Source organism: Phyllobates terribilis, unplaced genomic scaffold (assembly GCF_046119375.1).
Source record: "Phyllobates terribilis strain yellow unplaced genomic scaffold, ASM4611937v1 Scaffold_1__5_contigs__length_1240528914, whole genome shotgun sequence".
Taxonomy (NCBI): Eukaryota; Metazoa; Chordata; class Amphibia; order Anura; family Dendrobatidae; genus Phyllobates; species Phyllobates terribilis.
Genome location: NW_027362761.1, coordinates 718,974,962 through 718,999,597, shown reverse-complemented (window position 1 = coordinate 718,999,597; position 24,636 = coordinate 718,974,962). Strand labels below are relative to the sequence as shown.

Sequence of the window (24,636 nt, the reverse complement as noted above, 5' to 3'; positions counted from 1 at the left end):
ATAGTCACTGAGGGGGCTAGTATTTATGGCCCCTTCCCTGGCTACTAATATCAGCCCGCAGCTGTCTGTTTAGCCTTTTCTGGTTAGATTTTATAGGGGGACCCCACGTCAATTTTTTTCTGGGATCCCCTGTAATCTAGCCAGTAAAGGCTAAACAAACAGCTGTGGTCTGATATTAATAGCCAGGGAACATTGTTGGCTAATAGCCCATGCCCTAGCTACTAATATCAGCCCCCAGGGATCAGCTTTCCCTCTGCTGGTTATAAAAATGACGCGGGAGCCCACGCCATTTTTTAAAAAAAATGTAGGCTTTGTGCCCACAATCCGGAAGTAGCAGTGCTTTGGACGCATATTTTTTATATTTTTGCTGCGTCCAAAATGTTGCATTCTATTGAACGCAGGTAAATCCACATGTGTTCATTGAACCATGCGTATTTACCGCATTCAATACATTCTAGTGGTCAAATTTCTGTTGCAGAGACTAGCGACTCCGCAAGAGAATTTGACATGCTGCGGTCCTGAAAGACGCTCCGCATGTCAGTGTCTGCGGGTGATCCGCAGCCCCTGATGCTCGCATAGTGGACATGGGATTTCTAGAGATCCCATACACTATGCTGTAACATCTGGACCCTGCGGGTTTGATGCTGCATAAGCATGCAGCGTCAAACCTGGAGCGGTTCCTGACGGTGGACACGTACCCAAACTCACCCGCAGCATGTCAATTTCTGTAGCGAACACGCTAGTCTCCGCTGCAGATTTTGACCGATTGAAGTGTCATTATATGCAGTGGATTCACATGTACCGACAACAAAAGTGCGGCATTAGAACACCGCGTTTTGGACACAGCAAAAATACGCTGTGTCCAAAGCGCTGATGAGTGCTGTTCGTGGGGACGTAGCGGCTAACAAAACAGCTTGAGCTGTTAATAATGGCCAGGGACCATGTTAGCCTAATGGCACCTTCCTAGGCTAAAAATAGCAGCTCACAGCTGCCCCAGAAATTACATGAATGGAAATGCTAATGAGATTGGGTGAATGGGATTAGCTGACACCTAGCTCTTTTGTTTGGTGATGACAAGGTGTCCATCAGACCCTTTCATCACTAAACCTAATTAAAGTAAAGTAAAGAGTTAAATAAACACACAGACACAGAGTAAACACTTTATTTGAAATACAACAGACACATTCTTTAATCATTTAAATTAACCAATATACTCACCCCAGTTCTGAAGGTAATCCAAGGGTTTAAGCAATGCCCCACCAAATAACTTTGTCTCCAAAAAGCATTCATTGATGTACAAAAACGCTTAAAAAAGCGCTTCAAAAACCGCATCCAAAAAAGCATAAAAAAATGTAAATGGAGGACAGAAATGGCTGGATTTGTACTGCAGTAAAATTTGATACGTCTGATGGACACTCACGGTTTTAAATAGCAGCCCTGTAGTTTTCTATTTGTCACAGCGACCACGTGTGAATAGCTTCACTGACACACTGCTACAAACTCTAAATGGAGGACAGAAATGGCTGGATTTGTACCGCAGTTAAATTTGATACGTCTGACGGACACCCACGGTTTTAAATAGCGGCCCTGTAGTTTCCTATTTGTCACAGCGACCACGTTTGAATAGCTTCACTGACACACTGCAACAAACTCTAAATGGAAGACAATATTTTGCATGTTCACTACAAATTTGTGGATTTTTATCGCTATAATATGGAATCACGTTTGATGATGGAAAAGATCTGGCTGTTTCCTGCAGTGCTAACAAGCAAATGAAGCAGTAAAATGGTGTACTCTGGATTGCTTTTTAAGCAAATAATCAGGATTAAGATTAAAAAAAATAGCCCTGGCCCCTGATATCTGGGGCTATGTCTACGGATATCTGTAACAGCAGGATCAGACAGAATGTGCAATAGACCCTCTTGTGCTGTATACACTGCCACAAACCCTGCCTGCCTAACTCCTGCTATCACCTTCACCACTGAATATATGCAGCTGGATTCGTCCGTAGTAGATTGGCCGAGATCCATTTTGGCAAAAGTAAGGTTTTGGACAGTGGGGTGGGGTTTAATCTGATTGACACCCGGTTCGTCCAGGACCAGGGTCTCAGTCCACATAAATTGTCTAGACCTATACCCATAATCGCTATAGACTCTGCACCGTTGAGCCAGGCGTATTTTACTCAGGTCATTTGAGAGATACGTTTGCAGATACGGGCCATGCACTCGGAATCAATCAATTGTTATGTGCTATAGGGCTTGCCCTATCCTATGGTTCTCGGACTACCTTGGCTTACGTTGCACAATCCCGTAGTGAACTGGCAGACTCGGGAGGTAGTAGGCTGGAGCTAGTACTGTCAAAGACACTGCTTGGGCACCCGTTTAGACAGGGTTAATACCTGCCGGAATACCTGTCTGACTTTGTGGATGTGTTCTCGGAACAGGGGTGTTAAGACCTCCCTCTTCATCGTCCTTATGATTGCGCCATTCATCTTGTTATTAGGACCAGGTTATATAGTATTTCGGGTCTGGTACTAGGGGAGGGGGCAGTTCATCCCGTCATGGTAATCACCGATCATAAAAATCTTTTGTATTTGGAATCTAGAAAACATCTGACACCTAGACAGTCAAGATGGTTATTGTTCTTCACCAGATTCTACGTTTTTGTGACGTATAGGCCAGGGGATAAGAACATCAAGGGTGCACTAGGATCAGGGGTGCACTAGGATTAGGGGTGCACTAGAATCAGAGGTGCACAAGGATCAGCGGTGCATTAGGATCAGGTGTGACTCTGATCAGGGGTGCACAAAGATCAGCAGTGCATTAGGATCAGGGGTACACTAGGATCAGGGGTGCACTAGGATGAGGGATGCACTATGATCAGGGGTGCACTAGAATCTGGGGTGTACTAGAATCAGCGGTGCACAAGGATCAGGGGTGCACTAGGATCAGCGGTGCATTAGGATCAGAGGTGACTGTAATCAGGGGTACACAAGGATCAGCAATGAATTAGGATCAGGGGTGCATAAGGATCAGGGGTGCACTAGGATCAGCGAGTGACTTGGATCAGGGGAGTTTTCCCATTTCATTGACTCTCTGGTACATAGAGAACAATGGGAGAATTGATTTACCTATTTATTCATAAACATGGTGAAATATTTTGCCAATGCATCACAATGAACAACGAATCAGTAAAAAGCTAATTAGGCGAATATTTAACTCATCTCCTGTCGGAAGCCTGAACTTTACTACATAATACAGAATATTGCTATTTTTTTGGCAATGTAATAGGAGGTCCCTGTATATTTTGCAGTCCAAAGAGGAGGATGCAGTTGCTTTTTAAAGGATACATCAACACATAGATGACATACCTGCTTGCAAAGAGTTCATCTACAAAAGAAGGAATCAGGTGCAGGTAAAGCGTACATCTCAGTCACCCACTACACACTGTACACAAACAGGCACAACATACTGAGTAGAAGGCTGTGACAAGTATTACATCAGGTGCTGTTTCTCGCCGCTTCTGTCTTATCTGCTGCTCCAAAATACACAGGAATCCATCTTAGGTCACGGCCCCACCATCAGTATTTGGTCACTTTTTTCTGTTATACCTTCTCTCTGATTGTTCCTCACCTGGTTTTGGCTCCCACTCCTGAGAAAAAATACTGACCGAATACTGATAGTAGGGCTGTGGCCTTACATTTATTATTCTAAAACTATATCCAGTATGAAATAATTATTTTTCCAGTGCCTGGGTAAAACGGATCTGTCAGTTACTACATTTATCTGTCAGAAAGTGATTAAGAGGCCAGAAAAAATGTTTCTCAGCAGCTATTTTTCATTAGAAGCCAAACTATTTGTGGGAAAGGATATAACCATGGGAAGAATCAATCAAGTCTGGCGTTTTAAATGCCTTGTCTGTTGTAGTAAGATGCGCCAAATTCATTTAGAGCATTTTTCAGCTTCGTTTCCTAAACGACACGTCTGGTGTTTCGGTGGTTAAGCCAGTGTTTGTGCTCATTCAATTCTGTTTCTCTTGGGTGAAATAGGCTTTCAGAGCATCCTTCTCTCATGCATAGTTGTGAGCATGTTTGATTCTTTCATTGCACATTGCCAACACCGTTGTTTTTGACCCTACACATGGTACTTTTTGCATTATGCACTTTATAGATATTTAATATTCTGCTTGGCTTTTCCGTGTACCTTCTATTTCTATTTTTGTATGAATTCATGAGTATTTTTAATATACACTGCTCAAAAAAATAAAGGGAACACTCAGGTAACACATCCTAGATCTGAATGAATGAAATATTCTCATTGAATACTCTGTTCTGTACAAAGTTGAATGTGCTGACAACAAAATCACACAAAAATCATCAATGGAAATCAAATTTATTAACCAATGGAGGCCTGGATTTGGAGTCACCCCCAAAATTAAAGTGGAAAAACACACTACAGGCTGATCCAACTTTGATGTAATGTTCTTAAAACAAGTCAAAATGAGGCTCAGTATTGTGTGTGGCCTCCACGTGCCTGTATGACCTCCCTACAACGCCTGGGCATGCTCCTGATGAGGTTGCGGATGGTCTCCTGTGGAATCTCCTCCCAGACCTGGACTAAAGCATCCGCCAACTTCTGGACAGTCTGTGGTGCAACATGACATTGGTGGTTGGAGCCAGACATGATGTCCCAGATGTGCTCAATCGGATTCAGGTCTGGGGAACGGGCGGGCCAGTCCATAGCTTCAATGCCTTCATCTTCCAGGAACTGCTGACACACTCCAGCCACATGAGGTCTGGTATTGTCCTGCTTTAGGAGGAACCCAGGGCCAACCGCACCAGCAGATGGTCTCACAAGGAGTCTGAGGATCTCATCTCGGTACCTAATGGCAGTCAGGCTACCTCTGGCGAGCACATGGAGGGCTGTGCGGCCCTCCAAAGAAATGCCACCCCACACCATTACTGACCCACTGCCAAACCGGTCATGCTGAAGGATGTTGCAAGCAGCAGATCGCTCTCCACGGCGTCTCCAGACTCTGTCACGTCTGTCACATGTGCTCAGTGTGAACCTGCTTTCATCTGTGAAGAGCACAGTGCGCCAGTGGTGACTTTGCCAATCCTGGTGATCTGTGGCAAATGCCAAGCATCCTGCACGGTTTTGGGCTGTGAGCACAACCCCCATCTGTAGACGTAAGGCCCTCATACCACCCTCATGGAGTCGGTTTCTAACCGTTTGTGCAGACACATGGACATTTGTGGCCTGCCGGAGGTCATTTTGCAGGGCTCTGGCATTGCTCCTCCTGTTCCTCCTTGAACAAAGGAGGAGGTAACGGTCCTGCTGCTGGGTTGTTGCCCTCCTATGGCTCCCTCCACATCTCCTGGTATCTGCTCCATGCTCTGGGCACTGTGCTGACAGATGCAGCTACCCTTCTTGCCACAGCTCGCACTGATGTGCCATCCTGGATGAACTGCTCTACCTGAGCAACTTCTGTGGGTTGTACTGTAGACACCGCCTCATGCTACTGTACCTCCAGGGGTGAGAGCAATGGCAAAATGAAAAAGTGACCAAAACAACAGCCAAAAAGGATGAGAACAGAGAAATGGTCTGTGGTCACCACCTGCAGAACCACTCCTTTATAGGGGGTATCTTGCTAATTGCCTATCATTTCTACCAGTTGTCTGTTCCATTTGCACAACAGCAGGAGAAATTGATTCACAATCAGTGTTGCTTCATAACTGGACAGGTAGATTTCACAGAAGTGTTATTGACTTGGAGTTACATTGTGTTGTTTAAGTGTTCCCTTTATTTTTTTGAGCAGTGTATATTAGTACAGTTATTTTTTATCATATGTTACATGTTAACACTGCACATTTTTCTCTAGGTGCTAGATAATATGTAGTGAAAAATCGTGGCTTATTTTATGTCTGTGTTATACAAAGGATTGGGCATAGTTAAGTCCAAATGTTATTATTGTTATTTTAAGAGTCACAATCAGCTTATTGATTGCAATACACATTGCAAAAAAACTAAAAAACATAATTTTGTGTAATCTTCTATCTTAGTTCTCTGCTTCTCTCATACAGCTGTAAACCAAAGTCTCTAACTTCGCTGTTTATCTGTCGACAATCTCTTGATCTTTCACTCAGAATTTGCTCTCTTAGGCTGTGTTCACACGATGCGTATTTCATGCGTTTCCGCGGCGTTTTTGCAGTTGCGTAAACGCCGCGGAAACGCATGAAAAACGCATGGTAGAAGGGAAGCAATGTTCCCCAATGGAAATCCGCATGTGCTGTGCCCATGATGCGGATTTTTCCGCAGCGTTAACGCTGCAGTCAAAAATCCGCAGCATGTCAATTAATTTTGCGGAAACGCGGCGATTTCGCCGCCATTGACTTGCATTAGAACGCGCCAATTCCGCAAGACAGCATTTGTACTTGCGTAATTGGTGCGTTCTAATGTGCGGATGGTACCCGGGTGTGGAGGAGAGGAGAGTCTCATCCACACCCAGGTACCATTAAAAAAGCTGTAAAAGAAGAATAAAATAAAAAATAAATGTATTCTTACCATCTGTCGGCCCGCACAGCGCTCCCGCTTGGTTTCCGGCACTTGCAGTGAGTTGTAGGACCTGCGGTGACGTCAGAGTCATGTGACGGGTCACGTGACGCTGACGTCGGCAGGTCTTTCAATTCAAAGTTGCCGGCGAGGGAGAACAGATTGAGCAGGACAGCGCGGGCCATCGGAGGTAAGTATATACACTCTCTCGGTTCACACTGTATAAATCCATGCTGTTTGCATGGATTTATATAGTGTGACCTAGTTGTCAAGCACTTTCCAGGTGATGCTAACATCGCCTGAAAAGCGCTTGTCAATCTGCATGCGGAAACGCATGTGAATCTGCATGTGGATCCGCATGTATTCTGCAGGAAAAACGCATGCACAATCTGCATGCGTTTTTTCTGCCAGGGAGATGCAGAAATGATGCAGAAATGTTCTGCTTCATTTCTGCATCGTGTGCACATACCCTTAGGTTAAGTTCTCATGATGAGTTTTTGGTGAATTTTTTTATGCTGCATTAAATTTGCTGGGCAAAAACGTAGCATTTTACAATTACTGATAATTGGATGGGATTTACAGTGGTGGCTAAAAGTATTGACACCCATGCAATTCTGTCAGATAATACTCAGTTTCTTCCTGAAAATGATTGCAATCACAAATTGTTTGGTATTATTATCTTCATTTAATTTGCTTGCAAGGAAAAAACACAAAAGAGAATGAAGCAAAAATCAAATCATTGATCATTACACACAAAACTCCAAAAATGGGCCAGACAAAAGTATTGGCACCCTCAGCCTAATACTTGGTTGCACAACCTTTAGCCAAAATAACTGCGAACAACCGCTTCCGGTAACCATCAATGAGTTTCCTACAACGCTCTGCTGGAATTGTAGACCATTCTTCTTTGGCAAACTGCTCCAGGTCCCTGATATTTGAAGGGTGCCTTCTCCAAACTGCCATTTTGAGATCTCTCCACAGGTGTTCTATGGGATTCAGGTCTGAACTCATTGCTGGCCACCTTAGAAGTCTCCAGTGCTTTCTCTCAAACCATTTTATAGTGCTTTTGGAAGTGTGTTTTGGGTCATTGTCCTGCTGGAAGACCCATGACCTCTGAGGGAGACCCAGCTTTCTCACACTGGGCCCAACATTATGCTGCAAAATTTGTTGGTAGTCTTCAGACTTCATAATGCCATGCACACGGTCAAGCAGTCCAGTGCCAGAGGCAGCAAAGCAACCCCAAAACATCAGGGAACCTCCGCCATGTTTGACTGTAGGGACCGTGTTCTTTTCTTTGAATGCCTCTTTTTTTTTCCTGTACACTCTATGTTGATGATTTTTCCCAAAAAGCTCTACTTTTGTCTCATCTGACCAGAGAACATTCTTCCAAAATGTTTTAGGCTTTTTTATGTCTCAGGGTAAGAAGTGGGGTCTTCCTGGGTATCCTACCATACAGTCCCTATTCATTCAGACGCCGACGGATAGTACAGGTTGACACTGTTGTACCTTCGGACTGCAGGGCAGCTTGAACTTGTTTGGATGTTAGTCGAGGTTCTTTATCCACCATCCGCACAATCTTGCGTTGAAATCTCTCGTCAATTTTTCTTTCCCGTCCACATCTAGGGAGGTTAGCCACAGCGCCATGGGCTTTAAACTTCTTGATGACACTGCACACGGAAGACACAGGAACATTCAGGTCTTTGGAGATGGACTTGTAGCCTTGAGATTGCTCATGCTTCCTCACAATTTGGTTTCTCAAGTCCTCAGACAGTTCTTTGGTCTTCTTTCTTTTCTCCATGCTCAATGTGGTACACACAAGGACACAGGACAGAGGTTGAGTCAACTTTAATCCATGTTAACTGACTGCAAGTGTGATTTAGTTATTGCCAACACCTGTTAGGTGCCACAGGTAAGTTACAGGTGCTGTTAATTACACGAATTAGAAAAGCATCACATGATTTTTCAAACAGTGCCAATACTTTTGTCCACCCCCTTTGTTAGGTTTGGTGTGGAATTGTATCCAATTTGGCTTTAGGACAATTCTTTCTGTGTTTTTTCATTGAAGACAAATTAAATGAAGATAATAATACCAAAGAATTTGTGATTGCAATCATTTTCAGGAAGAAACTGAGTATTATCTGACAGAATTGCAGGGGTGCCAATACTTTTGGCCACCACTGTATATACAGCTCTAGGAAAAATTAAAAGACCACTGCAAAATTTTCTCTTTATAGGTATATTTGAGTAAAATGTACATTGTTGTTTTATTCTATAAACTACTGACAACATGTCTCCGAAATTCAAAGCTAAAAATTGTGTATTTATTTGCAGCAAATGAGAAATCGTCAAAATAATAAAAAAGAAACCGTGCTTTCAGACCTCAAATAATGCAAAGAAAACAAGTTCTTATTCATTTAGAAACAACAATACTCATGTTTTAACTCAGGAAGAGTTCAGAAATCAATATTTGGTGGAATAACCATGATTTATAATCACAGCTTTAAAGAGTCTTGGCATGCTTTCCACCAGTCTTTCACACTGCTTTTGGGTGACCTTATGCCACTCCTGGCACAAAAATTTAAGCAGTTCTTCTTTGTTTGATGGCTTGTGACTATCCATCTTCCTCTTGATTACATTCCAGAGGTTTTCAATGGGTTTCAGGTCTGGAGATTGGGCTGGCCATGACAGGGTCTTGATGTGGTGCTCCTTCATCCACACATTGATTGACCTAGCTGTGTGGCATTGTCCTGCTGGAAAAAAACAGTCCTCAGAGTTGGGGAACATTGCCTGAGCAGAAGGAAACAAGTGTTTTTCAAGGATAACCGGCTTGATTCATACGTCATTCGCAAAGATTAACCTGCCCAATTCCAGCCTTGCTGAAGCATCCCCAGATCATCACCGATCCTCCACCAAATTTCACAGTGGGTGCAAGACACTTTGGCTTGTATGTCTCTCCAGGTCTCCGTCTAACCATTAGATGACCAGATGTTGGGCAAAGCTGAAAATTAGACTCATCAGAGAAGATTACCATACTCCAGTCCTCTATGGTCTAATCCTTATGGTCTTTGGCAAACTTCAGCCTGGCTGTCCTTTGCTTCTCATTGATGAAAGGCTTTTTTCTAGCTTTACATGACTTGAGGCCTGCCTCTAGGAGCCTGTTACGAACTGTTCTTACCGTTCACTTCACCCCAGCTGCCATTTGCCATTCCTTTTGTAGGTCACTTGATGTCATCCTACGGTTGCTGAGTGACATTCGAATAAGATGACGGTCATCCCGGTCAGTAGAGAGCCGCTTTCGCCCTCTGCCGGTCCATAGCTTTGTTGACCCCAATGTCTGCTGCTTGATCTTGTTGTAATGGACTGACGTCTTCGAAATTCTAAGGATGGAGGCAACATGACACTCACTGTATCCCTCTGCTAGTAAAGCCAGAATTGAGCCCTTCTTTTCCTCACTCAAGTCTTTTCTTTTCAACTCCTTTGGCATGGTTAAAAGTTATTTTTTCATTCAAATTCCTTTTGGGCTATTCCTAGCACTTGTTTTGCCATCCAGCCTGTCCTATTGCAAGAGGATTGTGAAGACCACAGCAGTGTTTTTCATACTTTCCCTCGTTACATAAGATTTGGTTCAGGTGATCACCTAATCAGAAGCACATTAAGTAGAATGAGGTGGACTTTGGTTGGAATTCAACTGACACTGGAATGGAATGTCTGTCAGACATGTAGAGATGGGGATTTTTAGAAAACTGTGCAGTGGATGTGAAAAATCTGCAAGTAAAAAGCGCATATGCCTTTTTAGTGCATTTCCCCTGCAGAAGCATTAGTGTATCGATAAGGTTTTGGCAAAGTCAAATACCAGGAAGTAGCAGGAATATAAAACGCAATGAAAAACAAGCTCTCCAGCAGGGAACCCTTCCACTGAAAGCTACTGTCAGAATTCTTGGCCTCTAGTTCATCACCTTAACAGCCTTTAGTTTACCTCGCTTTTCAACAATGGGACAAACTTGGGGCCAATTCATCATTTGCGATTTCAAATAGTCACTTTTCTTTTTTTTTTGTCTTGTATTCACTAAAAAATTCTGCAAAATGGTGTATATGGTTCATGAATTTGGTGCAAAATCAAAAGTGCTCTTTAGTCTTATCTTTAAGAAATGTTTCTGATTTTTCAGTACCTAAAGATGCAAGTTTTTGAAAAAGTTGCACATTTGTTTAAAAATGTGCCAAATTAATAACTTTTCTGGGAACCTTACTTCAGGCAAGGGAATGGAGAGAGATGTGCTAAAAAAAATGCGAGATTTGTCTAAAACATCTGGATAAGCAAAGTTGTCAGGGAAAAATAATAAAAAAAAGACAACTTAAAAAAATGCGCAAACAATAGAGAGAATAATACCCAAATACCACTACCACTAAAAAGAAGCAAATTTCTATAGAAAAGTAGAAAAACAGCAATAACAAATTGGGATCTTGGCATCTAGATCCCAGCCTAATTGTTGCACATGCACTAAGCATTCAGTATCTATTACAATATCTTGTGATAAGTCTGTACTCTTCTTGATGGGCACCAAACCTCTTCCCTATGTGGGCTCTTCCCTGCCTTACCTGATGACATTACATTAACATTTCCAGCCAGTACTTAGCTATTCCTGGACTTGGTAAATTTTTTGTACCACTTTTGTAACTGTCAAGTAGAAGGCTCTCAGTCATTCTCATGCCCAGAGTCTTATGGGCCATGGGGCAATATTTGGGCTTGGCCACTCCCCCCCTTTACCCTCCGATCACCAACATGTTGCTCAGATGCATGGAACCCAGTTGTGCTGCCAGAGCCTATAAAGACATACATGTTCACCCCTGTAAAAATACATCTAAAACATATAAATCTCACAGAAAAGTGTTACTTCTAAATAATACAGTCATAGTGTTACCAAATAATAAATATATGTTATAATGTTATAGTCCACTACAACAAGACTAATACTGTATGCCAATAATACCACATACAAGAGAAAAATAACCAGGCCACAAATTACCAACACATGGTGACAAATTAAAACCACTTACAAGGAGCAAATACTGCCATCACATACAGTGGTGGCTGAATAATACTACTATACTGATCAATAACAAAAACTATTCTACTAATGATATTTTTTTCACCAGTGGCAGTCACATAGAGGAGCTTTGTACATATTATTATTATTATTTATTTTTGGAGCACCATTGATTCCATGGTGCTGTACATGAGAGGGTTACATACAAATTACAAATATAAATTACAGTGAACAAACTAACAATGACAGACTGGTACAGAAAGGAGAGGGCCCTGCCCTTGTGGGCTTACAGTCTACATGATAAAGGGGAAGGAGACAGTAGGTTAGAAGGATGCAGCCACATATAGATACTATATATTGTATAGTGTAAATGTACAAGTAAATCCAGTAATCATCCGTGACGACTCCAATTGAAGTAATTCATTTTCTTCTTCATCCGGAGCAGAATGCTGTGACTTCTTCCAGCCATAACTCGTCTCTGCAGAATGAACAGGATGAAACACACAAACATCTCTCGCTGATCACTTCTGGCTCTCTCTGCCCAGTCTTTCCTCCACTTATACACTGTGCCAGATGAAGAAGAAAAGTTTTATAGTGCCGCTCTGGTGCCCTACACAGTAGCAGTACCAACCTTTTGTTCCCCTCATAGTAACATTATCCCCCAAAATAAAATATATTACAGTTATGAATCTGATGTCCCCCTTTGTGTCTTTCTCCTCCCTGTAGAAAAGTTCCCCTCTGTGGCCTTCATGCTGTACCAATGCTTATGCCTCCTTTTGTAATCATCGTGCAATAGAAAATTCCCCTTTGTGCCCAAATGCAGAAGTAAGGCTATGTGCACACTGCATTTTTGGTGCATTTTTTGTGCGTTTTTTCCACGCAGAATTGCACCAAAAACGCATTGCATGCCTTATCCCATGACTTTCTATGATATTTTGCAAGTTCAGTGTACATGATCAGGAATTTTCCTGACAGGATTTCATGTGCGGAAAAAAACACAGCATGTCCATGCACAAAAAAACGCATCAAAAACATATGAAAATGCTGTGGATTTTCCGCAGCGTTTTTGCTGCCAAGAGGTACAGAAACGCTGCATAAATTTCTGCAAGCAATTCCTGAATGTGCGCACATAGCCTTATTCTCCCCTCCCCATTGGCACCCTTACAGTAGTAACATACAGTGCATTGTGAAAGTATTTGGCCCCCTTGAACTTTTCTACCTTTTGCCACATTTCTGGCTTCAAACATAAAGTTATAAAATTCTAATTTTGGGGGGAAAAATCAACAAGTGGGACACAATCATGAAGTGGAACGAAATTTATTGGATATTTTAAACTTTTTTAACAAATTAAAAACTGAAAAGTGGGGCATGCACTATTATTCGGCCCCCTTGAGTTAGTACTTTGTAGCGCCACCTTTTGCTGCGATTACAGCTGCAAGTCGCTTGGGGTATGTCTCTATCAGTTTTGCACATCGAGAGGCTGAAATTCTTGCCCATTCTTCCTTGCAAAACAGCTTGAGCTCATTGAGGTTGGATGGAGGACGTTTATGAACAGCAGTTTTCAGCTCTTTCCACAGATTCTCGATTGGATTCAGGTCTAGACTTTGACTTGGCCATTCTAACACCTGGATACGTTTATTTTTAAACCATTCCATTGTAGATTTTGCTTTATGTTTGGAATCATTGTCTTTTTGGAAAATAAATCTCCATCCCAGTCTCAGGTCTTTTGCAGACTCCAACCAGGTTTTCTTCCAGAATGGTTCTGTATTTGGCTCCGTCCATCTTCCCATCAATTTTAACCATCTTCCCTGTCCCTGCTGAAGAAAAGCAGGCCCAAACCATGATGCTGCCACCACCATGTTTGACAGTGGGGATGGTGTTTAGAGGGTGATGAGCTGTGTTGCTTTTACGCCAGACATATCATTTTACCTTGCGGCCAAAAAGTTCGATTTTGGTTTCATCTGACCAGAGCACCTTATTCCACATGTTTGGTGTGTCTCCCAGGTGGCCTGTGGCAAACTTCAAACGAGACTTTTTATGGATATCTTTGAGAAATGGCTTTCTTCTTGCCACTCTTCCATAAAGGCCAGATTTGGGTAGTGTATGACTGATTGTTGTCCTATGGACAGACTTTCCCACCTCAACTGTAGATCTCTGCAGTTCATCCAGAGTGATCATGGGCCTTTTGGCTGCATCTCTGATCAGTCTTCTCCTTGTTCGAGATGAAAGTTTAGAGGGACGGCCTGGTCTTGGTAGATTTGCAATGGTCTGGTACTCCTTCCATTTCAATATGATCGCTTGCACAGTGCTCCTTGAGATGTTTAAAACTTGGGAAATCTTTTTGTATCCAATTTAAACTTCGCTACAACAGTCTCTCGGACCTGCCTTGTGTGTTCCTTGGTCTTCATGATGCTCTCTGCACTTGAAACAGAACCCTGAGACTATCACAGAGCAGGTGCATTTATACGGAGACTTCATTACACACAGGTGGATTCTATTTATCATTACCAGTCATTTAGGACAACATTGGATCATTCAGAGATCCTCACTGAACTTCTGGAGTGAGTTTGCTGCACTGAAAGTAAAGGGGCCGAATAATATTGCACGCCCCACTTTTCAGTTTTTAATTTGTTAAAAAAGTTTAAAATATCCAATAAATTTCATTCCACTTCACGATTGTGTCCCACTTGTTGTTGATTCTTCCCCAAAAAATTAGACTTTTATATCTTTATGTTTGAAGCCAGAAATGTGGCAAAAGGTAGAAAAGTGCAAGGGGGCCAAATACTTTCACAGTGCACTGTAGCTGATGGCTCCCTGTTATGTCATTCTGTTGAACAAGGATTCAGATACCATTGAAATTGTGCTCACGAGCAGATGTGATGACTTGGCACTGGGGTCCCATAGCGGCCATGTGCGCTGACTTTTGCCAACCACAATCCATGGAAACATAATCTGGAGTTAATATACTGTATATGGACACTTAAGTCTCTAGTGTGCTGAGACTCAGGTGGCTAAATATATTTGTCGGCACCTTTACATTTCATATTTGCTGCATATAAAGAGTGAGCTTTAGTCTGGGGCTATGTAAAGTTGTCAAGAGCTGTAGTCATGACCGAGCTGCTATTCAGTTACGCTCTGGCACTTTGCAGGAAAACAGTGTCCCAGTCCCAGTGTCCTGCCAGGTGTGGGATGCATCACACTCACTTGTAGGCCGCAGGCCTCCGCTGTCTCCAGGCCTCCATCCCTAGGAGCTGCCACACACAATTCAGGGGACACCAAATTCATTGCAACAAGCAAACGTTTACTGGTCAGTTCAACTTCATCAGGTTGTAACGTAGGATAGGGCGCAACACTTCATGTTTCTTACTTCTTTAGCACAACACATCCTCAGCCCTACCACTCGGTCATCCTGGACTATCCCTAAGCTCACTGACTCTGTCAGCCTCAGGAATTTCCTGTCCACTTCATTAGTGCACCTGGAACCAGTCAACTGCACTTCACACGGTTCCACGTCCACCAATCTCTGTATGTCAGAAGACCAGGCACTCTCCCTAATACCTGGATCGAGCCCTAGGCTCCAGACTTTGCAGGCATGTCCGCAAGGGAAATCAGTGCGGCCTCCCACTGCCTTGAACGATTGGTACATACTGGCCCTAGCAGCCCACTGTACTTGAACTTGACATTGTCATTGCACTTCCCTAACTCTGTCACTATCAGGAAGTGCCCACTTTTTACTAACACTGGTCCCCACCCACTGTGCTAGTTCAATCCATTAACTATATGAACAGTATTTATACTATCCCAAGTCTAATCCTGTGCTTACTCTGCACTATACACTACTCACATTGTACATAAACACTTTACATTACTTATACACTGTACATTATCATCACACAATATAAAAGACGCACATCACTATTCACATTACATATAAAATCACATGACACTGTACAACAAACACGATTGTTGTCTTCAGGGGTAGGAAAGCAGTAGAACAGTCTACCACTATTACAGCTACACGGCGACTTTGACTGTGACACAAGTTACATGGTCCAAAATTGCTAGGTCACAGCACAACACAAGTGAATGGTTTTGCTTTGCGACTCTGAGAGTATGCGGCTGCAACAAGCAAGTCACAAAAATCATACCCGGTTGGGTTGTTTGCAAGTTGCAATACCTTGGTGGTCGCAATGTGACTTGTATTCACTTGTATTGTGCTGCAATGTAGCAGTGACACAGAGCAATCTTTAGCCGCTCGACTTGTGTCATGGCAATACTCGCCCTGTAGCCCCAGTTTTAGATATCTAGTGAAAAAGGTCCAGAAAGGAGACCTGGACTTAGCAGAGACTTGCTTTGAGCTATACTTAGGTTTATCAAACCTCATGCTCTCCAGTAATAATTACATGAGATTACATATTAAATACATTTTTTACCATTGGTTGGATTGATTGGTGTATGTTATGCAGGTCACACTATGTTGCAGTGCACCCTGCTGATGTTAAAGAAATGATATGGCGTTATGCTCACTTATATAGGACTGATTCAGTGGCTTAAAGCTAGGCCGCCACCCGAGGGAGAAACTAGCGCAGCGATAAGTAGCAGCAGCTGCCAGGACATGTAGAAAACAGCATAGATGGCGAAGAAGGCTGTCTGCATTGTTGCTGCTGGAAAGGCACGGCAGAGAAGACTACACAGCCAAACTTGGAGCTTTGTTGCCTATGGACCAAGTAGGACTTCTGTGCTGTCTGTCTCCCCAGTCTGAAACCGTGGTTGCCTGTCACTGTGCAAAGCTGCAAATGTAATTCTAGACTGACCTGTTTATTGCGCCATGTAAAAATGTCCTCAGACAAAGGGCACTCTTGTTTTTTAAATGAACAGCATTCCGAAGATTATGAATGTAATATGCAGCAATTCTATGTGAGGTAATGGGAGTCTCTTTCAGGTGTTCTTCTGGAAAGATGCTGGGTATAATCTGTAACTAATCTTATATGGGAACAGTTTAGAGAAGTGTTCTGCCACTCCAATTCTCAAGAGCCACCAAAAGATCATATTTTCAAGATTTCCTTTTTATTGCTCAGCTGATAATTCCATCACCTGTGCAATACTAAGGAACTCCAGAAATCATGATCTGTTGGTGGCTCTTGAGGACTGGAGTTGGGAAACACTGGCTTAGAGGGGACTTGTTGCTTGATTCAAGCTGCCCGAACCTTGGTCTCTGATTCATACTGCATGAATCGTGATAGGTTCCCTTTAAATTGTTATCCTATCTTTGTAATATTATTATCTTTTTGTCATATTTTATAGCTATCATATCTGATTTTCATTTTCTGTTTTTATAGTGAAGAAGGCTAAGTTTGATGGGCCGCAAGGTAAGCAATATTGTGAATGTTTTGTGTAATCTGTATACCATTTTAAAGCACCACTCCAGTACATTTTTTTCTTTCAGCCCTGGAGTGGTGCTACTAATCTAAGTTCCCTGCCCCTATTATTATACTCATTAGTTGCTGTCTTCTGTTGTTCCCTCTCTGGTCCCACTCCACCATATGGTGACTGCAGCTCATTACTGACCAGAAGAGGTAACATTCATAAGCTCTCAATGTAAATCTATGAGAGTCTCGTTCTGGCTATCATAGACTTACATTGAGTAGCAACCACCGGCTCACCCAGCAAACACTGGAGCAATCCGGCAAGTCACAACCTGCAGAAGACCAACCAGAGTGGCGCCAATAACAGATGAAGATGGAGGCTGGTAAGTATAAGACTAGAGGCAGGAAACTTATATTAGTGGCAGCACTCCAGCGCTGCAATAAAAAAAATGTTTGAATGGTGACATAGTGCTATCGTTAAATGTTTGCAGTATAAATTTACCTAAGCATATGTTCACACATTACAGAAATAATGCAGTATGTAACAACAGTAAATATAAATCATAAACATTTTTTTATTTGTAATAATTAAATGGGTTGTCCATTACTGGATAACCCCAGCTTAATCAATCCAGGATCAAAGTTAAAATAAAAACAGTGGATGCTCACCTCCTGCAGCAGCACCGTGCTAGCAATATTCCTGATGGCGACATAATTTATTGTGTCACATGCCCGCTGTAGCCAAAGAGCAGCCACTTCTTGGCTGCATTTCATTAACATTCCATCAAAAGCAGAAGGCACTGCTGCAGGAGGTGAATATACACTGTTTTTATTTTAACTGGGGTCCTGAATTGACTAAGCTGAGGTAGTCTGGTAATGGACAACTCCTTTAAAGGAGCACTTTGGCTATATTTTTTGTTTACTTACACCAACTACATGTCTCAGACACTGATGACTCTCAAGCCCAGACTCCCCAGACACGCGCTTGGGGAGTCTGGGCTTGAGTGTCTCCAGTGCCTGAGACCATGGGTAATTTATATCTGATATAATGGACACTTATCCGGTTCTTTGTAGAACAAACTGTATATATGTGATGTTACATAGCATGAACTCTGAGTGTTGATACTCAGTTCTCTGTGGATTAGTTTTGTATACATCTAATATTACTTGCACACGCTTTATCCAGTGGATATCTAAGCTTGAAATGTAGTTGGTGATGATATTATGTGATACTTCCATCAGTTACATTGTGGTTTCTACCACCTAGTCATATCATTGACGTAAAGGTTCATATTTACATGCACAGTGTTTATTCATGTGACCATGACCCATTTGGGCAATATATCACAATATTATTTCATATTACTACATTGAACATACTTTTTCCCATTAGTCTTATGTATGCTGGGTGGCACCCATAGCCCTAACACTGGGATTTCTGTTCACTGATATTTTGTGAGTTTACCCTTTATGAATTTGTTACATATATATTTAAATATTTTTATACTGAATTTAATAAAGAATTTTTTTATATGTAAACTTGCTTCCATGTAGTCCTTGAAATTCTGCCTATGCACAGTGTACACAGAAAGGTGCCAGTTAGTGGTGTCGGCAGGGTTATACAGAGCTCAGCATTCACAGAACTGCTAGATTTGCAGCAGATAAAATGGTGATTTTATTTAAACTACAGCAAGCAGCCCAGTAAGTGATACATCACTGTAATTAGGGTCTCTTCCCCATATCATGCTGTTGTCAGATTATATAGCAAAAACCTGGTTACAGATTCCCTCTAATGAAATACTCCTATGTCTAAATACTTTTGTTAAAAAATGTTATTATGCCCCACCATGTTCTTTTGATTTGCTCTTAGTACATCCTCCCATTGTGTCCATTTCTGGTGGTTTACATATGGCCATTAGGTTTGTCTCATCCAGGGCTGCCACCAGGAATTTCAGTGCCCCATACTGGCAAAATTTTCGGGCCTCCTAGAGACTCCGCCCAGGCTCCATCCCATCTCCGCTTCCACCCCTTAAACCTTCCACAGTCCTACCGCCCCCTCTTGAAAAAACTCAAATTCTGCACTACATCCTCACCAATCATACATTAACAGTTCCCATCAAACCATATCACATACATAGCCATCAGCTTTTGTTTTGGCCAAAAGATTTTTAAGCCTGTCACCATGACAAGGTAGACTCTTTTGGCAGGGCCTTACTATACTCTAACCTATTAAACATTTCTTAAAATATCCAATACTCTTTTTAGGTATATTTTTATTTATTTTTCTTTAAGGTAATGTGTCACATACATTTTTTAAAATAACCCATAATACCACATACAAGGAACAAATACCATCACACCATCACCAGACCATATATTACCACCACATAGTGACTGAATAATACCACATACAAGGAACAAATACCATCATACCATCACCAGACCATATATTACCAACACATAGTGACTGAATAATACCACATACAAGGAAAAAATACCGTCACAACATCACCAGACCACATATTACCACCACATAGTGACCGAATAATTCCACATACAAGGAACAAATACAACCACACCATGACCAGACCACATATTACCACCACATAGTGACTGAATAATACCACATATAGGGATAAATATCACCACACCATGACCAGACCACATATTACCACCACATAGTGACCGAGTACTGCAATAAAGATCATTATTCAAAAAACACAATACTAATATTACTATAAGTGCCATTATGCACAGGAGCTCTGTACATAGAATACAGTGTATAGTGTCAGTGTACAGGTAACACACTGACTCACCAGTGACATTATACACAGGAGTTCTGTATATAGTGTCAGTGTACAGGTAGTACAGTGATCACCAGTGACATTATACACAGGAGTTCTGTATATAGTGTCATTGTACAGGTAATACAGGAATCACCAGTGACATTATACACAGGAGCTCTGTATATAGTGTCATTGTACAGGTAATACAGGGATCACCAGTGACATTATACACAGGAGCGCTGTATATAGTGTTGGTGTACAGGTAATACAGGGATCACCAGTGACATTATAAACAGGATCTCTGTATTTACTACATAGTGTATAGTGTAAGTGTACACGTAACACACTGACTCACCAATGTTGTCTCTATTTGAAGTCCTTCATCTTCATTTTTATTCTTCATCAAGCGCAGACCGCCATCACTTCTTCCAGCCAGCAGTCTCTGCAGAAAATAACAGTTATCCAGAGCACCGCTTCCAGAGCACATTCCCCAATTTTTCCCCAACTTCTACACCACACCAGATGAAGAAAAAAAGTGACAGTGTCACCCTGCACAGTAACAGGGCCCCCCACACACACTGAAAACAGTATCCTCAATAATAAAACACATCACAGCAGTAATAAGATCCCTTAATTAGCCCCTACAGTAATAATGTCCCCCATCCTGCCCCCCTTGTGTCTCATTTCTGGCCCCCTTTTGTCTCATTACTGGCCCCTTGGGTCTCATTCCTGGCCCCATATGTTCTCCCATCGGGGCCCCATATGTCCTCCTATCTTGGCCCCATATGTCCTCCTATCCTGGCCCCATGTGTCTTCATCCTGCCCCCATATGTGTTCATCCTTACCCCATGTGTCTTCCTCCTGCCCTCATGTGTCTTCATTCTGCCCCATGTGTCTCCATTATTCTGCCCCATGTGTCTCCATTCTGCCCCAATGTGTCTTAATTATGCCCCAATGTGTCTCCATCCTGCCCCATGTTGCAGCTTTCAGTACAAAAAAAGTAAAAAAAACAACTTTTTCCTTACCTGGCTGCGGTCTAGTGGCGTCCTTTCCCTCATCCATTTGAAGCGCTATGTCAGCTGCCTGTGATTGGCTGGTGGCTGTTAACTATTGCCGTGGAGGAAGCCATCGGCATCTGACATGGCAATAGATTTTAACTGAAGGTGTGTCCTCTGACGCACGTTCTGTTACTGAGCAGGTAGGATCCTGCCCCTGGGGCCCGATGAGCAGAAGCAAAAAGAGGGAGGCTCCTTGCTTTTGCTCACCAAGCCCATACACCTGTAAAGGGCAGTACTGATGGCTGCCCTGGTCTCATCATCTGGAATCTCTCATTCCCACTAAATAAGGTGGAATTTTGAAAACGACCCCTCATTCTGTCTCACAGCCGTAGATTTTCTCATGCGAGAGAATATGGCCTATTATGCTGTTACTCGGATTAAACTCTGTCAGAGTATGAGCTGAGTGTCATCTTACTGTGATCCGATTCTCTCGCATGCGAGAATAGTATCACAGGTGTGAGAGAAGATGGAGAACTTAATTTCTCTATCTTCTCCATTGTCTGAGTCTGCGGATGTTGGACTGCACAAGGAGTGCATTCCCGTGTTTTACACACACCCACAGACTTGTATGGTTGCGAATGGTCCGATTATCGGATGCACCCGCAGCATGCTGCGTTTTTTTCTCATGCTGAATCAACATGAGAAAAAATCGTAGATCTGCTCTGCCCCATAGTACAACTTTGGTCCCAGTGCTATCTGATAAAACATGAGATAGCACTATGCCATGTTTTACGCTAGTGTGAGCGTACCCTGAAAAGAACACCAGAGCGAGTCATAACAAGTATCAAACGGCAATATGTTAACTCATTTTAGTTGAAAAACTGTTATATTTTACACAATCTAAATGTGAAATCTAATATAGTTTTTAATTGTGGGACATAGTTATACACATTTAATGCCATACATTATGACCTTTTGTAAACTCCATTGATATTAAAAATAAAGGAATTGAGATCCTCCTGATTTTTACCTATACCCCTCTACAGGGGACTGTAACACAGCTTTATCCAAGTACTACTAGAAAAAAACAATGCTAAAATGTGTAAACTAAATTAAAAGTTTTAATTTAAAACTTATACGTGTTTTGTTTTGACAGAAAAGTTCAATGCCTATGTAACACTAAAAGTACAAAATGTGAAGAGCACAACAATTGCAGTAAGAGGGAACCTTCCCTGCTGGGAACAAGACTTCATGTTGTGAGTATAAAATACAGAAAATTATTCTATAATAAAAAAATGTACATGTCATAATCTGAGGCTGTATCTGTCCTTAGTGAGATTAACCGGCTGGACCTTGGCCTGACAGTAGAAGTCTGGAATAAAGGATTGATTTGGGATACCATGGTGGGGACAGTATGGATCCCACTAAGAACCATTAGACAATCTAATGAGGTATGTTACAAAAGTCCGTTGTGCAGAGGTCAATCGTATCATCGATTGGATACGTTTTAGATGGTCATCATTGCTCCACAAACACTCCTTCCATAGTGGTACTGTACCCCAATCTTAGCGTTCTATCTAGCTTTATGGTGGTGTAAATTCAGTTCAGTACATAGGAACAAGTCAGAAAAAAAAACAAGCCAAAAGCTAAAGGCTTCATCTGACTTCTAGATTCTTAAACAGTTCAGGATCAGGCCATTTTATGCCATTCCTGACAAGTCACATTTTAGGTTTTTATTGTGCATGCTCTTTTAAAAACTCTCAGACTTTTTCTTGTTCGGATGTCCAAATAAATTTAAAGGAGTTGTCCACTACTTTCACATTGATGCCCTATCCTATCAATGTATGATCAGCCGGGGTCTCCCACGCGGCACCCCCGCCGATCAGTTGTTATCGGGACCGGCGGTGGCAGCCGCAGGTCGGAAGTCCTTACCTGCGGTGCTTGTCCGTCCATCTGTATTGGCCGCAGCGGGGTACTACACATCCGCCTCCCATTCAATTGAATAGAAGGTGGATGTGCAGTAACAAGCGCCGGCCACTACAACTCGGCCGCCGGCACCGATAACAGCTGATCGGCAGGGGTCCCGCGTGCGGGACTCTGTCCGATCATACATTGATGCCCTATCCTATGGATAGGGCATCAATGTGAAAGTAGTGGACAACTCCTTTAAACTCTTATTTCTTTGTGAAACATGGGGCTTAATTTTATGTCATTTTTATATTTCTTTTTTTTTTTACCTTTTTGTTTATATATTTTTTTGTTTTGTTTTTATGCTTTTTTTTTGCTTTTTTTTATTTACTTCACACTTTGTCCAACATGAGGTCCAAAACGATCTTTGAGGGGTATTTTCACATATGAATACATTATTTTTATTGCTGATTTCCCTGTAACTGGGGTTGGTATATTAGCCACAGATACAGGGGAAATTTAACCTGTTGTCTTTACAGCAGAGCTGATTGAGTCTCCTAGGACCCTGCAGCTCCTGCTCTCTCCCTACACCCAGCGCTGAGTTTTGAAGAAAAAGCACTAAGTGTATCGTAATCTGTATACACAAGTTTAGCACTGTGTATACAGAGATCAAGAAGACAGACATGGTAATAAACCACGTTTATCTTCTCTGTAGGAAATCTGGCTGTGACAGCTGGCTCCCCACCCCCACATGTGCACAATCTTGTGCAAGCTACTTACACTGCATTGACATTTTAGAATGTCAGTGCAGAGTAAAGTATGGACCGCTCAGACTTATAAAGTCTATGGGCTGTTCAGAAGTAGTTAAAGCTTCCTTTCTGACCTTGAATAATAAGTTGTTATATTCCTAGTAATGCATTTCTTCAGACAGAACATCTTTAAATCACAATGTATAAGTTACAATCAGTGTTTACTTAAAAGCTGTCTCTTTTTTGGACAAATAATGTTTGAATGCTCTAAGAATTGCATGCTCAGCGTGTCGTCATTATGTTGTCTTGAGGTAATAGAAAGAGGGCATTGGTTGTCTGAGACATGTGATTTGTTACATCAGTCTCTTCTTTTAATCTTCCATACACCTTGTCTTAAATGTTATTTTCTAATTGCCTACAGGAGGGCCCGGGGGAATGGCTGACTCTTGATTCGCAAGTTATAATGACAGATAATGAAATCTGTGGAACCAAAGACCCGACCTTCCACCGCATTCTGCTTGACACCCGATTTGAACTTCCATTAGGTAATAAATAAACTTGTGATAATAACATAAAATTTGTAATATACATAAATTTGTAATACATTAGAATCAGCCAATAATAATATAGGTGTTCTTGTTTTAAAGGGATCCTGTCACCATTAGAAATGCTATTTAACTGTACAGTAGATATAGTGGTTATCTGCAGGTAAATAGTGTTTAAAACATGCGTAGCTGCTTTACTGGAGAGCAGCCTCAGGGAGAAAGTGATGTTATATTGCCCCTGCAGCTGCTCGCTTCCATTTATTGGGGCGGTGCAAGGGGCTGTTACAGTCATCGCTCACTATACTGTGAACCTGCTGTAATCACTCCCCTGCATACTGATTGACAGCCTACCGTCCACACAAGCACTGCAGAGCAGGCTATCAATCATAGTGCCGGAAAGTGATTACAGCATTCTCCCTGTATAGTGAGTGGTGACTCTAACTTCTTCCTGCACCTCCCCAATCACTGGAAGCAAGCGCCTTCAGAGAGAACATACTTCATTTTCTCCTTGTAGCCACTGCTCCAGTGTAGCAAAAAAGTGGAATTTAAATGTTAGTTACCTGCAGATTACCACTATATGTGCAGATAACTATATGTTTTTTAAAGTGCTCCAAATCTGTCAGATTGCGAGGGCATGTCCTGTGTACAGTCATCTTCAGTTCAACCCACAGATTTTCAATTGGATTCA

The 24,636-nt window shown here is 42.1% G+C and overlaps 1 protein-coding gene across 1 annotated transcript in view; it reads left to right on the top strand.

The window, feature by feature from the left end:
* Positions 1-24,636, top strand: part of UNC13A (unc-13 homolog A) — a 338,122-nt gene that overhangs the window by 53,177 nt on the left and 260,309 nt on the right. Inside the window, exons 2-5 of the mRNA XM_073686302.1 lie at positions 16,936-16,965; positions 21,903-22,002; positions 22,080-22,197; positions 23,825-23,948. Of these exons, the coding sequence (XP_073542403.1) occupies positions 16,936-16,965; positions 21,903-22,002; positions 22,080-22,197; positions 23,825-23,948 (372 nt within the window). The remainder of the gene's footprint in view (positions 1-16,935; positions 16,966-21,902; positions 22,003-22,079; positions 22,198-23,824; positions 23,949-24,636) is intronic.